This window comes from Anser cygnoides, chromosome 10, assembly GCF_040182565.1.
Source record: "Anser cygnoides isolate HZ-2024a breed goose chromosome 10, Taihu_goose_T2T_genome, whole genome shotgun sequence".
NCBI lineage: Eukaryota > Metazoa > Chordata > Aves > Anseriformes > Anatidae > Anser > Anser cygnoides.
Genome location: NC_089882.1, coordinates 2,610,801 through 2,629,186, shown reverse-complemented (window position 1 = coordinate 2,629,186; position 18,386 = coordinate 2,610,801). Strand labels below are relative to the sequence as shown.

Here is an 18,386-nt window from a genome sequence, read left to right as displayed (position 1 = left end):
CAGCCCACCATGCCCTGGTGAGCAAGTACGAGCTGTGCCCTGCACATGAGACCACAAAACCCTTAATATCTGCCTCCAGTCTCTTTTGCCAAATTGCTCCCAAAGCTGTGAGGGAGCAGGAGCTGGCTGTATTACAAAAAGTTAAACCGAAGATATCCCGAGCCAGGAGCTGCAGCTCCAGCAGAAGCCCAGCTGCTGGTGAGAGCTGTCCAGGCTGGTACCAAGGCTCCCGCTCCCATTCGTTAACAGGTGCAAAAGAACAATGACAGAGGAAAAAATGTAAGGACTCCTCCTCTACGTCACCTAGATCTAGTCTGTGAGCAGGTATTTGGCTTACTTGGCCCACAGCAAGACAACAGACGACCATTCTGTGCTAAATTAATTAGCACCGCCACTGCATGACGGCAGCATTTAAAAACTAGCCTGATGCTTCATATTTCTCCTTCCCTGCTGAGACGCACCCAAGATTTACGACCGCTCTCACCCTGAATCCTCTGAGATTCTCCTTATAATTTCTTCTCAGACAATGTGGATGGATTCAACAATGTCTGAACATCACAACAGTCTTGCTGCCGACAATTTACCTGCTGTCACTCCCACAGCAGCTTTTATGAAGTGCTGTGGGGGCAGCTGGCGCCGTTCAAATGATGGGCATGTTTCGAGGGCCATTACCACATCATCTGCAGTGTCATTTCAGGCTCATCTCAAAAGCCGCAATTGCGCTGTCACCCTCGCTGGGTGTTGGCATGCAGCACACAGGACGACAACTGCAGGTATTTGCAGACTGGTGCTAGCCTAAAAGCAGAGGCGATTACGGCCCTGGCTGTGGGAAGCACTTGCACACCGTGTCAGGCAGGAGACCGCTGACGGACCTCAACCCACACCCCCGCCACCAAGCATGTTTTATGCCTTACTGAAGTCAGATGTACCACGGATATCCCTTCCGAAACAATACTTGGGAGTGCTATTTAAGCAGAACAAATGCAGGGATTGAGGCTGTATCTGTTAGGACACCGGACCACATGCTTCTACCACACAGAAGCTGATGAGCAGCCTGTTTAGCACATCCCTCCCTTCCTGGGCTGAGCGCACCAGTCTTGTGTCGCAATTCCTGTAGTACCAGTATTATTTCACTAACGGAACCAGACTGCATTCAGCTCTACCCTCTCTTCAGTTCGTTTGAAGCCACTGGACCTGAAGCAGCTCCTGATCGCAGGTTTGGAGGACAAGGCCAGCCTCTGGGCCTCTGCTCAGGACAGCGCCAAGAGGAGGCGACACACTTGGAGCTGCGGCTTGGTTTATACAGGCGTGAGATGAAAGGATCAAATGTTCTGGATGCAAGTGACTTTGCTAAACATATTTTGCAGTTTCACAGTATTTCATTCTTTTAAAACAAAACAAAACAAACAAACAAACAAAAAAACCAACTGCAGCCCAAATTCTCAAGTGCGTGTTTCCCGTGTAACTGGGCAACGCAATTTCTTTATGCTACACACACGCTATGGCAAGCCATTCATTTTTCTGATTTAATGGTTCCTTCCACTCACAGACAAACCTTCAGAAAGGCACTTGGTTTTATTTATTTGTTCTGGGGACACTTATCTCTAGCTCCACTTCACCGCTCTTTACCAACATCAAGGAACCGAGGCTCCCAGGGCTCCCTCCTGCTGGAGGCTGAGGCGCGGGGCAGCCTGGGCACCAGGAGGCACGCTCAGAGGAGCCTCCTGGGGGCAGCGGTGTCGGTCCTCCACCGGCCTCCCCCAGCCCGGGGCACAAGCCTTTCCTTCCACAGATGGCTGAAGCCAATGGGAGCTCCTTATCTGCTCTCTCTGCCTGTTTATAAATCACGCTTTACAGACCCAATATAAACGCAAAGTGTTTTTCATGGTAAACAGGATGTAACCGTTCTAATGCAGGCCAGGCATTATTTTGGTCACATACATCCTTCCTTTAAAACACCTTTCTTTAAATGACATCAGCTCTTCCAAAGGACAAGCAGGAGACATATGGTGTTTCCCTCACATGGTCTCCAGGGTGGGGTGACACAATATGCTGCTTCTGTCTGTAAACTACAGCACCGAGGAGATATTTTAACTCTGTCATTTTAGGGTAAACAGGATATGACCAAGTCACATCCTTATGCAGGCACCAGACGATCACTCCAGATAATCACCGCAGCTTGGGAAATTTCACTTAGAAGTTGTGCTGAAAGGCATTCTTGATACAGAATGGGTGAAATCTTGCTCCGTCTTAAGCCACAGTGACCTACCCTGCAGTGGGGAAGACATAAATAAAACTTTTCTTCCCAAACCAGTACCTTTCTATCATTTGCATTTTAAAACAACCCTATGGGCATTTATTGCATTGCCATTATTCTTCTGCTACACGCTGCGGATACTGAGTAACTCACAGAAATATTGAAGGGGGGGCCTAGAACCAGGTCCTTCTGCACCCAACACATTTGCCCCTGCCACTCTCAGGGTACAGGGGAGCAGCCCCGGGCACAAGCCGCCAACAGCCCAAGACCAGCACAAAGTGAGCAGCGGCGCTGCCGTCCCACACGCTCACAAGGAGGGTGTACTTTGTATTTCTACAAAATTTCAAAAATGGGGCAAATGAACCCAAACCAAGGAGCAACTCCTAAGAGGAGGGTTAGTCAGATTAACCCGAGTGTGATCAGAAAGACAACACGGGACAGAGATGAAACATTTCCAACCACATCAGAGCTCAAGTGTTCAGCTGCTTTCGCAGTGCAAGTTCAGTCCTTTATCCCAGGCCTAGAACGGCACAAACTGAAGAAGCAATTTACCAGAATTTCCATTACCAGTCCCCCAGCCCTGTGCGCTGTGCCCCAGAGGCAGGCTCGCAGGATGTCGGTTTCGGAAGGAAGTCTGCTGGAAACAGAAGGAGGAAGAGGAGTGGTGAGGCAGCACTCAGGAAAACCATGAAATGTACTGATTTTTGTATCCTGTCTTTGTGACCTTAAAAATAGTTCTTAAGCAAAGATGGGAGTTTATTTCTGAATCAAAACCAGGCTGCAGTTCAGAAAGAAGCCCTGCAGCTTCTGCTTTCAGCAAGCAAGCTCTTCCTTACTGTACTACAGAGAGCCTGAAAGCTTTGCAGTGCAGCAGTGAGAGGAAAGCAAACCCACCCCTTTCATGCATCGTATCAGAGTGGATTAAAGTGTTGGCTCCTAACATGCCTGGAGTCCTGGGAAAATGACATAGCCAGTATCCGATAATCCGCTCCAAACTTGTTGATTTGTGGGACTTAGCAATCGTCTTCATAGGCTCAAAATTTGGCAGTTGCTCCCACACAACTGACATTTTCAGGCCATTAAGTTCTGTGATAAAAGGGCTCTAGCCTTATCTCCCGCCTTCCTTAACATAAACCATTAGGCTTTTATTAACATTTAGGTATGACTCAGGGAAATCTCTGACTGCAGACAGAATATTGAAAATAATTTGGATATTGTCCGAAGAGAATAGCAGGGCATGGATTCAAAGCTGAACAAGGAGAGAAGCTAAAAACCAATGTGGAAATATTCCACAAGCACCATAACAAAATGGGCAGAGTGAGAGATGGTGGCCAGCAGACTCAGTCGCATTATGAAAACAGAAAGCACAAGCCCCCTTCTGTGTCCGGCAGAACCCAGACTCGGCCACAGAATCCCTCCCCAGGCACAGCCTATTCATTTCGGAGCCCTCCCAGTGTTGCCAGCAGTTTGTACACACAATCATGCGTTTATCTGCCAGAGTGTTGCAACCAGAGCTGTCAAAAACAGGCTTTTTAGGATGCCTGGAGGAAAATGTCATCGTTAGAAGAGGACTCCACTGTTAAGGCACTTGAGATGTAAGCGGTCTCTAACTGTAGTGCTGCCGCAAAGGCGGGCATTATCAGAGAGCTCCTCTGACTTCCCATCATGTTTTTTAGGCAATGGGAGGCAAATCAATGTGCACTCTTGACCAGTTGAGGCACTCAGGCTGAGCACCACTGAAAAATGCAATCTCGCTGCATTTTTCTCAAGAATCATCCACACTGAGCAATCAGCACCCATACTGCACAGCAGACTTCCTTATAAAAGGCTTAAAATTACATTTGCACCCTGTTTTTGCTGTTTACTCAGACTACAAGTTTCTTGAGCAAGGAAGCGGCCATTTCTGCTGTGTTTTGCACAATGCCAGCCCTGGCCCACGCTGCGCTGCTAGCCACCAGCGTAGCACAACTAACGGGCTATCCAAACAAGGATCTGTCTGCTCTCAGCTGTGACCTGGACCACGTCCCGCCCGCGGGGAGCCACAGGGCATGGCACCACCGCACCAGCGGCCGCCCCGGCCCAGCGCTGTCCGGACACAGGGGGCAGATTCCTGGTGCCGTAAACCGGCGCAACCCCACCGATGCCGGCAGATAGCATCTGCCCAGATGTTACCCTGAAGGGCCTGAAGTGTGTGCGAGAGGCCACTCACACGGCTCTCGGGACCACTTCTGCCGACCTCCGTGTTTATTTATGTCCCAGGAGCCGCAGCCACTGCGTGCAGCCGCGCTCCCCGGCTGCCTCCCACCCAGCGTGGGTGCGAGCGGGAGCACCACGGCCCCGGCACCACCGCTGCTTGGGGACAAATCCCAAACATCGCAGGGAAAGGCGCTCTTATCACACTGCCATGAAGCTGCCCCTGGCAGGGCGGACGGGAGCAGGGCAGGGGACTAATGACAGCTTTGCCCCAGGTTTTACCAGAATGTCACTTCTGCTGCTGCATTCTCAGCCCGCGTCTCGAGAATGGGGAGGTCGCGCTGGGCTGGCCGCCGCGCTGCGCACACAAGTGAGGCTCTCCCCTGCCTCAAATAAAGCCAGGCTGGCACCGGCTGCTCACAGCCCAGCACCGAACTGCTCCTGCCCAGCGGCAGCCTTCCCGCCATGAGACAGGAAAGTTAACGGCTTGCTGAATAGCAGTAATTGCTTATAAAAAACTATCAACAGATTCCCTCTGTCAAATCCCCATGAATCACCATTCCCTTGACAAACGAGCATTCACTGTACCAAAGCCAGCGGCATCCAGCAGAATAGATGCATCGGTTGCACAGAGAGAAAAATGACTGTATCAGTTCAGCAGCTCCTCCCCTCCACAGCAGACAAATGTCACCCCCACGCCAAAAAGCGTCTCCTTGGCTTCTGCAGAGTTCCTGATGCCTGGCAGTTTTTCAGCCTCTTATCTTCATTTTTATTTTACAGGAGAACTTTTCTTTTCCTGTCTTATAAAACTCATTCTTCCCCCTCCCTACTCTTGACTCAACCCCTTTTCTTTCCTTCCCGCTTCTGACATTCACTCTTCGCAGTTTCCCCTGGGAAACTCACCTGATTGAAACGACCAAGGAATTCAGACCAGTGTCCCTCAGATTAAGCAAGCAGAGCAAATAATGAGTGAAACCAAGCAAGCACAGTAACAATCACCATTAGGAAAGGCCAGCAGCAGCAAACACTGCAGACAAGTGATTCTCCTGGGACTTTTCATCCCCTTAAACCTGCTCAGCAGTTGCACAAGGATTAATCAGGATTCATTACAAGCAGAAGCAAGAGGTGTGTGAGGGCCTTGCTGCTGTTCATCCCAGAGTGCCCATATCACTAGTTCTGCCTTTCACTAGTTTCTGGAGTTTCCAGCAAAGACCGAAATGCTCATCTGTTGTAAAATGCTGGGCTAAGCACGCTGTGCATCTGTAGCCGGACATGGGACTAGGGCTGACCTAGCAAGCCGAGCCCACCTACTGCCCAAACCCAAATGAGGAGCTGTTTCAGAAGGGAGCCTGCAAAGGCACAGATGGACCGAGACCTTCAACCAGCTGATGGCCAGAGCCAGCTCAGATCAAACTGCTCACATCAGCCCTGCACCCGCCCACAGGGGTACTCAGCACCGTGCCCCTGCTCTCGTGCACCCTGCAGAGATAGAGCCACGGGCAGCACCAGCAACTGAACGGGGAACCACTCGAAGCAGAGAAATGCAGCCCTTTAACTGAAATTGCATATCCTTCATGCTGCCAGGAAGACTGGTCAGGCTTATTATGCTGGTCTTCATCCTGCATTAAATACAATACTTCAGATTATACAATCAAATCCCCCTGGAATGGGCAGGCAGAAGGATTAACGAACAACAGGCTCCAGAGGGGTTGTCACAGTCAAAACAGCAAGTACTGGAGCAGCAAGAGTTTGTATGTTTGTCCTTTAAATCCCCCCTGTTGGAAACGCCATTCCTCTGACCAGTTCTGCAGGGACAAAGAGGAGAATTTATCAGTGCCTCCTTCCATGGGCATTCTGGATGCTCTGAAGCATCCCCATTGAAATTGTTCGGAATAAGACATCTGATTTATTCAGACTGTATTTTCTGAGCTGCTCTTTCCTGAGGAGAGTGCCCCCTTCTACCACGCGAGCTGTGTTTCTCATTTATGCTTAGCTTTGGCTTCAGTAACCACAATTTCAAAATATTCAAGCTCCTTCCCACAAGAAGGAATCCTGGGTGAACAGTCAGTTTGGCTCCTCGATCTTCAGAGGTTATTTTTTTCTTATTGCTACTGCTAATACTTAGCACTTTACATCTTCAAAGTGCATTGAAGGCATCTGTGCAACCGTGCTGAAAAAAGCATCCATTAGAGTAACAACTTCTTACCTAACACAACTGGTCTTTTGCATGTGTCAGTTCAAATCTGCTTCATTTAGCCATAGTTTATAGTAAATATTTTCCTGTATTTTCCTCATTAGTTCTGCCAAATCAATTAAGCTATGAGATAATAAGCAGAATTCTGTTCTTCTTTTATGCATCCTCAATAAAACCTGGGTGCTTCCCTGACTCGCAGCATCACTCCCACACCAGCATGCGGACGAGGAGTCCTCCGCAGGGGCTGCCACGCGCAGCATGCGCTCAGAAGTCTTGGTAGGGGCGGTCAGAAAAAGCAACGCCACCTGCTCCCGGCACCCAGCCAGCTGGAGAGCTTGGCATGCAAGGTTAGAGCAAGTCTTTCTGCTCATTAAGCGAGCCCTCTGAACATACAAGTGATCAAGGCATAACAACCATGCTTTAAGGGACACATGCTGCTCACAAACATACCTTTTTTTGACACTAATGTACATGAGATAGAGACCTCTGCCCTCATTTTTAGGACTGAGGAAATCCAAGTAATAACTTGAGTGGATGGCTATGGAAAGTGAGAAAGGATCAAGGTCTGGACACAGGATCTTCTGACCTGCAGCCAGCCCTTGAACTCACACGCAAGCAATCGCACAAACAGCACCTGTGTGAAGCAAAAGACTTTCTCCAGGCTTCTATCTGAAAGCACTGTGCTTATTTACTTACCCATATTTTATATCTTCACTTCTTCTTTGGACGTCCTATTTTATTGTACTTTTTTTTTTCCCCAATTAGAAAATTAAAATCTGCAGAATGATTTCAAAATTTGTTAAAATAAATGGTCCTGTTGGATTCAGCAACCAATCACCTCTCCTATTTGGTCAAAGCATTGAAAGCTTCCTCTTTCTCTATCATTTTATATTTTTCTCTGCTGCCTTCAAGATTTGCAGGGGCCAATGTTTCCAAAACTATTTGGGAAGACCCACTACATTTTGCAGCCCATCGTGGCACCAAATTTCAGCACAACGTTACATTACAGCTAGGAGACTCCAGGGACTAGCATCACAATTACAGTTTCTCCCCAAAGCTTGAAGCCTGTCCTCAGCCCCTTGCTGAAGGGGGGCCGAGCAGCCCTCCTCAGCGCAGGGGGGGCGGTGTGCTGACACAGAGCTGCCCCGGGGGCTGCCCCAGGAGAGCTGCGCAGGGACACGCGCCCCCCTCCCCAGGATCCTCAAGGACAAGAGCAGGGACACCACCTGCGTCAGCTGCTCTCCAGATGTGGATGTCCGTCCCCAGTGCCTGTGTGCTGCACCAGCTGCCTTTCCGGACAGGGGAATCGAGGCAGCTACCGTTTCCTTCCCAAGTGAGGACCCTCCACACCGACTGCCCAAAGCCCCACCTGAACCCGCTGCCACCCGGCGCAGACCCCGCAGCTGCCCAGGGAACCACGTGCAGCAGCACATGACTTCAGCACCTTCCAGTTAAAATCGTGATCTATGAGAAATAACAAAGGATGACAGGGAGTCACAGTCCAACATCTCTGGAAACTGCTATTTTGTATAGTATTTAAAAAACAACAAACCTCACCCTTCTCACTGAGTGCTATCATCATGCTATAAACTTCTCCCAGCTCTTTCCAAAGAGAGAATTCCATACGCAGACATTTTCTAGAATACACCAGGTTTTCAGTGGCTCATTTTAATCAGACTATCCACCAGAGATGGCTTTTGGCCACTAGTAGCTCCCAACCCGTTAAATGTTGGCAGCGGTCAGCAGACGGTGGGATGAAAATCTAATAGCTGAAGGGTTTTTGCTCCAGAAGCGAGGAGTGTGATGCAGCGTAATACTTTAAACAGAGATGAGACAGAAACAGGAACACAAATTCCAAATTTCCTTCAAATAACAGAGGTACATCTTGTAAAATCCAGACTTTTAGACAATTTTGCTTCTGGGTTAGAATTGAGAGATTAATGCTCCAATGCCACTAATAACACTCAAGCTGCTGAAATCCCGTGAGACCAGCAACCCTCTAACAGTTTGGGCTCAAAAAATGTGCAGCCCTGTTCCAGCAACCAGTCCAGCCCCATGAGACTGCTGCTACTCACAATCACGCTGCGTTCCGAGAAGGACAAAGCAGAAAGAGGCCCCAGCAAGACAATAAGGAAAAAGCCTGAATACCCACGCTCACCCTTATCCACCCTTTCTCTGAAAAACAACACGTCCTCAAGTGGAGAGGGAAGCACAGGGCTGGCAGCTGCAGGTCAGCCCTGCTCGACGCACAAACAGCCACCGCTGCACTCCTGCTGCCACAGGACACTGCATCCCCTGTCCCGGGGACGTCCTAGTCCCACCCCCAGCACAGGTCTGCATTTGGTGTCTCCATGCACTCCCCACACTGGACAAGCCCTGCTTGTCACTTGGCGGGTGACGAGGCAAAATCACCACGGGCTTTGGGATCAGCTTGTCTCATCCGCACACCACGTCTGACAAGGGCTCACCCAGGCTCTTTTTGATACAGGCCCTCTCGGAGCAAGCCATCCCCATGGCTGCTGGCAGAGCTGCTGCCCAAATGTGGGAACCAGCACTGCTCCTCTGCTCCAAAATGCCAATAAATTCTGCTGGTCTCTCCCAAGTTGGAGATTGCTGTCGACAGTCTGCCACCTCCTCCATTTGCTGCAAGGTGTTAGATCCCCACTTGAGAAGAAAACAAGGACTGCAGTATTTTCTTTACCTACCCTACAAAATCAATAAATAAATAAATAAAGACAGAAAAAAGCAAAGCAGATCCTTCCAGCAGGTGCCTGGTCGGGTCATCCCCCTCCCACACTGTGCCCTGCCAAAACAGTGGCACAGCAGCACCCCAGCACCTGGGACCTTGGCTCAAGTCCTGGCACTGCCGCCCATCCGATCAATGACAAGGCACAGATCGGGTGGTCTACCACCGTATGTCCCCCACGTGAAATGAGAGCAATAGCACTCCCCAAGCACAGACCTGTGCACAGCCCTGAGGTTCACAACAAGAGATGCATGTCTACAGGTGTGCAGGGCTGCAGCAGCACCCTGCATCCCAGCTCCTCTTCCCCTTTGTGCAAGGGGCACAGTGCGGGGAAAAAAGCCTTCAAACATCAGCCACGTTTCTTCCCCGTGGCCCAGAGCTTTTACCCCGTCCATCACCTCCTTGGTGTTGTGACCACAGTGCAAAGGGCTGGTCACGCATCCACGCCTGCAGCCCTGGTGCTGCGGGGGCTGCAAGGCACGAGCTCGCACACTGCGGCACCGGCCGGGCTGGGACTCCCAGCCACGCTGCTGTAGGTAGTGTGCGATGGCACTCAGGTGTTCGTAACTGATCGTTTCCAACTGCTGCTGGCTCCAGCTTGCCTTGTGTTTGCATTAAATTACCACAGCCAGGGGCTCAGACTTATTATGTTTCCAGCAGCTTGCTGGAAGAGGTCATCAGACCAGAATATCACAAGTTTGCAGTTGCCTACATGTTTAAATAGATGCCTAGCGGGATTTAGAAGCAGGCTGAGCGAGGTGTTTTTATAGCATCCCCAGGCACCTATCCACGTCTCCAGGTGCCTTGTTCACCTCTGCCCTGAGCCCTGCTCATCTTCCGTCTCAATCACAATAAAACAGACTTTCAAAAATCAGAAAAGAGATGCCACAATTCCTTCACTTCCACCCGCCAAGACCTCACAGCCAAGCTAGCACTGGTTGGATCTCCTGAGGAGCAGGTTCACATTTGTCTGTGAGCTCAACACCTGCCCTGGAAAACATCCAGGGCTCTGCAAACACAAGTGGTTTGAAACCCCTGAATGAACGGACAACTGAGATGTGCTCACCACCTTCATATGCCTGTGCGATCACCTCTCCAGACTCCTCCAGCATCCCTCTGGCCGTGACAGTCAGCAACTGTGGCTGACATCGTACCTCCACGTAAAACACTGGACTTGGCAAAAATGGTTCTTCTGTATTCCACCTTAGCCATTACTTAGTTACAGGAGATTTGATGAGCTCAATGGATCAAAATTAGTCTGAGTTTCTATTTATCAAGGACAACAATACCTGTGCGGCTGACTGTGGCTCTCTGGAAGCCTGCAGGGGTGGCTCTGGTTCCCCGCAGCCAGGGTGCCCTGCTCCCATCCCGCCTGGGCCAGCAGCAGCCGGCAGCACCGGCCCCAGGGTTCAGAAGCAGGCCAGGAGCCATCTTCTGTTCTCTCACCTAAAGCAGACACAGCCTCTGGTTTCCAGGCACAGACATTTCCGTGACTTTGACTGGATTCCCCTTTGCGACCTGTTTCACGTGAGATGCAAGCAGGTGTGAGCCACAGGGACTCCCGTGGGCACGTTCCCACCCTGCCCTCGGCTCCCCAGGGACACCCCTGCCCCACACCAAGAGCGGGGGCACTCGCCTGCCCCCAGGCACACTCAGCCCATGGAGCACCGAGCCGAGCCCCTCCCTGGAAGGACGAGATTCACACGGCTCCTGTCCCACATTTGCAAGCTGCCCGTGTGTGCCTGATTCCCAGTAAAAGGCTGACAGTGACTTAAGTTTCCAAGGAAACATAGCTAACACCTGCCGTGCCTAGCTAATACCTGGTGAGGGACAGAGCAAGTGCTCTGCACCCAGCTCAGGGTCCAAGCCTGACGTCCTCCAAATCTCAGCGAAGCTCAGGCTTTGGCCCGAGCCTCTCCCCTGGGTACCCGAGGTCCCAGCAGCCGCCCCTCAGGCAGACTGGCCACTTGCTGCCCAGGCAAGGAAGGCTTGGGAGGAAACCTTGACAGGCAAGGGACACTGATGTCTTGTAAAGCAACACCCCGAACTAAAACAGACGTCACTGATACGACTAACTTTGTAGTAACGGGGCGTTCTCCTCTTCAGGTGAGTGCTAGCGCCTCCAACGCAGCACCTTCTGTGAAAAGCAGAAATGAAGTCTGCTGCAGGAATTCCTGCCTTATTCTTAATGTACAAGTTAAATGTAAATTCCCAATTTCCCTTCTTTGGCTAATCCTCTGGATTTATGTGAGTAGATGTAAGGTTAGAGCACATTTATTTTCATGTTTGGAATTTCTAAATTCGTATAAACCGGCACTTCAAAGTAACTCAGCTCCTATAAAACCCAATCCCACAGAGACGCCCCAGTGCTTGGACAGCGAGTAGCTGCTTTGTCATATTCCCACGTGTATATGAGTTTTTTTTCTTTGGGAACATTTTCTTACTGGTTTCAAACCACATTTCCATGCACAAGCATTCATATACTGAAATTGTTTATACAGTCTACCCAAGGAGTTCATTTTATTTAACAGCCCGTTATAGTAAAACTCACTGGTGGGTATCTCATCATTACGCCACAAAGCACTGTGTTCAATGAGCATGCAGGATCTGACACAAAGCCACAAGAGCCAGAAACTTGAGAATTAATGCTGAAACGCATCATTATCCCATGCCGCTGTGCCTAAGTTTTTCAGCATAGAAAACAATTGGGTTTTTCAGCCTTTTTAGAGTTGCAGACCCCAAAACATTTCCCAGGAGTGATGCAGATCCCTGGGTAGCAAATCTAAATCTAAGGAATATGAGTCTGCTTTCTCTCATTATCTCTCAGGGAGTTTTTAGGAGAGCATGGGGCTTGACATGGAAAACCACAGAAGGCAAGTAAGGAGCCTGGTGAAACCAGGGCAGGCTTACCAGCTCGGCTTCCCTCAAGAGTCCTGGCTGGCCACGCAGTGCATTTTATCCCACGTTGATCTCAGACCCCTACATCAGCGAGCATCTGGGCACGCAGCAGGAAGGATTGCAGGGACACCTGGACATCCACATTCGCTTACCCTTCTGCTGCTGCCACAGCTGGGACCACGGAGCCAGAACAGCCTGGTAGCTGCCTCAGTTTCCCTGTCCAGAAAGGCAGACGGTGCAACACACAGACACCAGCCATGGCCAGAGGGTGCCATGAGGCTGTCCTGCACTGGGGCACCCAGGGAGGCAGCGTGGAGAACTGGCCATCACCTCCTCTCCTGTGGTGCTGCAGGCACCCTGCTCGGCCTCCCCAGGCCGGTTTTCACAAGGGCGCTGGCTCCTGGCAGCTGCGCCACGCTCCGGCTGTGCCACGGGGCTGCCCTTCACACCGAGCGGGCCACAATCCGGCTGGGAAGAATAGTTCAGAGATGAAGTTAACCCGCTCGGTGTCCACAGGCTTCGGTAAGCACTGTCAGCACATTGCTGCTGTTGACGTTAAAGACAGGCTGCTGAAGAGAGCTTACAACCCTCCTCCATTCTGGAGGCTGAGGTCCGAATTTGATCCAGGCTTGTAGCAGTAAAAACAGGGCAGTGACTTCAGGCAGGTATTTCATCTCAGCTGCATGTGTTACAAACACAGCCTGCTATTTGACATAAAATTAATTACAAAAAAGCTACTTTTGCTGTGGGAAACCAAACCTAGAGCTCACCTCCTCACTCTCTGCCCATCAAGAACCAAACCAAACCAAATCCTTCCCTGGAACATCCTCCTTCCCCTACGCTGCTTCTGCTTATCCACCTCCGCAGTGACTTTTTGGTGGCGCTCATCGAGAACAACCAACCAACCTGCTGACCTAGACCATGGTCCCCTGCACACTTTCCCCATGTCTCACAAAGTCATTAAGCACGTGCTTAATTGCAAGTCAGTGCTCCCACGACAGGGACGGGGTGCCCCCAAGACATCGGCCCAGCCACCAGCCTGGGGAGACGCAGTGGCCACAGCTCCCGCTGCCCCGGCTGTCCTGGCAGCCCCGAGACGCGGCTGGCGCGGCTGGAGCCAAGGGCTGGCGGCAGCGGCCTGGGAGCACTCTGGGCACCGGGTCCGAGCCCTCGCATGGTGCCCACCTCCCACAGTGTCACCTGCCACCACGCCGAAGGTAACGAGCCTGACCTGCCATCGCCCCGTTCTCCCAAAAGCCATCCCTCGTGCCCAGTGCCGCGGCTCCCCGGCTGAGTCACAGCTAAGTGCTGCAGGAGAGGAGCATTCAATTAGACAGAACAACACACAAGGGGACAATGATTTTCCTTTCACACCGCATTACGCCTAACAGCCAGTGCTCCCTATTTGTAACAACCGACTACTTCAGCCTAACATGTATTCGGAATGAATCAGGTCATCATTAGATTTTCATTTTTTTTCCAGAAGGAGCTTAAAACCCAACCACCTAGACTACAGGAAGAACTAATGAACCACAATTTTGATAATACCGGTGCACCTATCTGTGATGCATAGGCAAAAGAAAACTTGGAAACCCACTAACGGCTGGAAAAGTGGAGCTTATAATGGGAAGGCAGCTAGACACTGATCTGCACCACTGAACCAGCTGCTGCTTTAATACATTTTCCTGCTGCGTTCCCAGGGCTGGGACAGAAAATGTATGAGAGTATTTCATTGTCTTGAAGGTGGAAATTGATGTTAGATTTTTGCAGCACAAAGAAACACAATATTACAACTCTTCTCTTGACACTGCCACTCCGGGACTTGAAAACGAAAACAGCTTGTTAACTTGTTGGCAATTCTAATGATTAAGTAAAGGAAAAAGAAAAAAAAAATGAAAGGCTCTCCTTCTGACTGGTAGGAAGGCTTCCCAGCAGGCTTGGTCAGCGGTTTTAGAGGAATACGCTTCAAATAAATGGGAAGCGTAGAAATATTAGGCATGAACGAATATTAATAGTATGCTTCATTTATATCCTGCTGTACTTGACATCAAAGGATCTCAAAGCAGCTTTACAAATGTAATCTTTCACAACACGTGAGTCAGGCTTCTGAATAACAGTAATAGATACAGGAGTGTGCCTCAAATCAGGAAACTGAGGCACTTACAATTAAATGACTGGCTTGAGGACAGCCGCTCAGCACCAGGATCTAGATAAACCAGAACCCCGTTTTCCCTGTCCACCCTTTATAATCACCAGCCACACTGCTGTTTCCATTTAAACAAATCTTGCAGCCTGATCTCACCACAAAGCTAAGCACAGCGGATGTCTAGTGACTTCCATAGGACTGGAGGCTCAGCATTTTCTAGCTCGCTCCCCTGAACCTCACATACCTGATTGCTTACCCTTTCAGGAACACAGACTTCCTTCGCAGAATGAACTGACAACATACTCCTGGTTGTCCTCCTCCACCACCCACGGAACGTTCAGAGGAAAGAACCGATACCAGGACTACACTTCGCAGTGCATCCACATTATAGGCCAGATTCAGAGATGGAGAGAAATCTCATCTCAGTGAACTCAGGGTCTCTCTGGAATCACTAGGGAATTAGCTGTCTGAATAGCTTATTGGATATAGCACTTGATATTTCAAATCTTATTACACTGCTGTTACTTGCAATTATTTTCCTTAATAACAAAAGTTAGAAAAAGCAGTGTTTTCTCAACCATCGAGAAGTGCTGAGGAAGCTCTAGGGGACCAGGTGTCTCTCTGCCATTGAGTTTCAATTAAAACTGTGCCTCTAACTCTTAAGCACTCTCCAGACTTCTTAGCCGCAGTGCCTCCTCTCAACCCGTCTGACAGAGATGCTAGAATCCTGCGAGGTGCTGAGTGTCAGATTTGCAGGGATGCTGAGCATCAGCCCCAGCCAGCAAGACCTGCGGGTGCTTTCCTGCCCTGTAAATAGGATTCCTGACCCCCAGTGCCTCCTCTGAGAGCCGTGACCATGCCAAAACTTGAGGACTGGGCTCCTAGTGTTTAATGCACTGACTCTTTGTGGAATTAACTCAAAAGCCAGGACAGCTACAGATTGCCTGGCTGTCAGGCAGCTTGTAGTTTGCCACCAGGGAAAAACTATTCAACTTTGCTAGAGTAGGTCTACGAACCAGTGCATTAAGACTACATATTTTAACGCAGCATGGAGATGCCACGCTAAACACTTCGGTTACCATGGGAAACCTTTCTCTCTTTGCCACTGGCATTGCACAGGGAAGCCCAAGCCCAAATGCTCTATCTTGCCTTTGAAATCCAACAGATGTTTTTACGATCTTTGATGGAGCTGAGTTACGCATCCTTCCCAGAGGAAGGGAAAAACGCAGTGTTAAAGCAGCTCTTTCTCTCTTTCTTTGTTTCTTTCTCTCTGTCTTTCTCTCCAAACAGCGCACGTCTTTAGCGAAAGGGAAAACAGCCGTCTATCTGGCGTTAACATTTACGTCCGCTTGGTAACGAATCGTGACAACGGCAAACTTTTCCCCCGAAGGCAACGGAACAAGGCCGCCCGCGTGCGCGCCTCCCCTCGCAGGGCTGCCCGGCCGCGGCGGGACGGGCCGTGGGAAGGGAGCAGCTGCGGCTGGCGGCGCTCCCCCCGCCACCTCCCTCCGGGCCGTGCAGGGCGCACGGCCGGACGCCGAGCCCCTGAGTCACCGCCGGCTGGTGCGGCAGGGAGCGGGGGAACATCGCTGCCCCGCCGCGGAGCCCCGCCGCGCACGCACGCAGCAGCGCACACGCGCCCCCCCCGCTCCGCCGTGCCGAGCGCGGTGCGCGCCTGCCCGGCGAGGCGGCGGGACCGGCCGGCGGTGCGGAGCGGGGCGCGGAGCGGGGCGCGGAGCGGAGCGGGGCCGCTCGGGCGGCGGCGGACGGGGCGGGCCGGGGCCGCCGCCCCCCCGCCGGCCGCAGCCTCGGGGCGCCCCGTCGGCGCTCCCCGTCGGCGCTCCCCGCGGCGCCGCCCGGCCCGGCAGGTGCCCGCCGTACCTGGATGTTGCGCTTCTCGCAGGCCGGGCCGGTGCCCTGCACCACGCTGTCCAGCACGGTGACCATGCCGGCGGCCGGGCTGACGAAGCAGGAGTTGCGCGCCGCCCGGATCGTCTCCTCGATCTCGGCGAAGCGGAAGACGCAGAGCGCCGAGAGCGGCCGCCCGCCGCCGCCGCCCGGGCCGGCCCGCTCGAAGACGCCGAAGAGCAGCTCCTCCTCGGGCGGCGGGGCCGCGGCCGGGCCCGAGGGGCTGCGCCAGGCCGCCCGCGCCGGGAAGACGGAGACGAGGCGGGTGAAGGCGTCGGCGGCGCCGCCGCAGCGCAGCCCCAGCTGGATGTAGGACTCGGTCAGCTTCTTGGTCTCGCCGCTGCCGTTGAGCGTGGCCTCGGCCGCGTCGCCCAGGCAGATGCGGGCCAGCAGGCTGTGCGAGGGGCTCTCCTTGTCGCCCGCGTTGGCCTCGCTGTTGAGCGCCAGGTAGGCGTAGGGGCGGCGGGCGGGCGGCGCGGCGCCGCGCTGCAGGAAGGCGCGCACGAAGCTGAGCTTGTGGCGCGCCTTGGCGACCTGCTTGATCTTGAAGATGTTGTCGTCGGAGGGGTTGATGTCGAAGGTGAAGAGCTTGGCCAGGTCGCCGCGGGCGTTGAGCGCGCGGATGGCGATCTCGGGCGTGTTCTCGAAGCGGTGGTCCTCCAGGCTGCGGTTGCGGGGGAAGAAGGGGCTGCCGAAGCCCGTGTAGGTGGCGGCCACCAGCAGCCGCGCCCCGCCGCCGCCGCCGCCGCGGCGCAGCACCAGCCCCACGGTGGAGGCGTTGGGGTGGTTGGCCGCCACGTTCAGCATGCTGGGGAAGACGGTGACCGCGTCGCTGCCGCCCGGCGGGAAGCGCACGGCCACGGCCGAGATGTTGGCCATGCTGCGGAGCTGGCAGAGGCCCTGGTAGATGGAGCCGCAGACGACGAGGACGCCCTGCTCGGGGTCGGGCTGGAGGATCTTGTTGTAGTTGTTGGTGAGCACCTTGGGGTGCTCGCAGGAGGCCTGCGGCAGCTGCGGCGCGTGGCACAGGGGGCTGTCCAGCACCGGCCCCACCGCCGCCTCCGCCTGCAGCGCCAGCTCGCCCCCCGACAGCTGGAACAGGCGGTTGACGGCCGCCAGGTAGACGCGGGAGCCGGGGCCGTCCAGCGCGAAGTTGTTGGTGGGGGTGGGCGAGAGGAACTTGCGCTGCACCTCCAGGCCGGCGGCGCGGCCGGGCAGCAGCAGCGGCAGCAGCGGCAGCAGCAGCGGCAGCAGCGCGGGGGGCCGCGGCTCAGCGCCCGCCGCCGGGGCCGGGGCCGGAGCCGGAGCCATCCCGCCGCCCGCGCCGCCGCGGAGCCGCCGAGTGCATGAGCCCGCTGCAAGCGGCGGGAGGGGCCGGGCCGCGGGGCCGCTTCCTGCGGGGGCTGCGCGCCCGCCGCCGAGCGACGCCCGCGGGAAGTGGCGGCCGCGGCGGGTGCGCGGCGCTGCGCGGCGGGGGGCGGCGGGGCGCGCTCACGGCCGCGCCTCCCTCCCTCCGCCCGCCCCCGCCCCCGCCCTTCTTGGCGTTACTCACTTCTTTCTTATTCGGGGTTCGTCATGTGAAGATGATTAAGTCGCAGATATTTTTCCCCGCGCCGCGGGCCGGCCCCGCACCGGGCGGGGGCACGAGCGCGGCGGCCCCTCTGCCCCGGGCACGGCTCTCCTCCGCCCCCCCCGCTTCTCCCCAGCCGTTTTCGCGCAGAACCGGCGGAGGGGCGGCCGAGGGAAGCGGCGCCTTCCCCGGCGGCGGAGCGGCGCGGCCAGCCGGGGGGAACGTGCCCCCCGCCGGCCGGCCCCGGGCAGGGGCGCGAGGAGGCGGCGGCCGGGCCGGGCCGGGCAGGGCCGGGGCTGCCGGGCCCGTCCCGTCCGGGCGGCCGCGCCCGCTGCCGGCTGCGAGCCCGGGCGGAGCGGGGGGCCGGGGGCAGCGCGGCCCCGGAGGGTCGCCGGGCACGGCCGCGGCCCCGGGTCGTTTCCCGGCCCCGGCCCCGGCCGCGGGCAGCTCCCCCGGGCACCGGCCCCCGGCGCG

General features: G+C 54.1%; 1 protein-coding gene across 2 annotated transcripts in view; it reads right to left on the bottom strand.

The window, feature by feature from the left end:
- PLXND1 (plexin D1) overlaps positions 1-17,787 on the bottom strand; it is an 80,893-nt gene extending 63,106 nt beyond the window's left edge. For both annotated transcript variants that reach the window (XM_048069321.2, XM_067002829.1), the window contains exon 1: positions 16,316-17,787. In XM_048069321.2, coding sequence (XP_047925278.2) covers positions 16,316-17,653 — 1,338 coding nt within the window. In that variant the 5' untranslated portion in view covers positions 17,654-17,787. The remainder of the gene's footprint in view (positions 1-16,315) is intronic.
- Between the last annotated feature and the right edge of the window lie 599 nt (positions 17,788-18,386).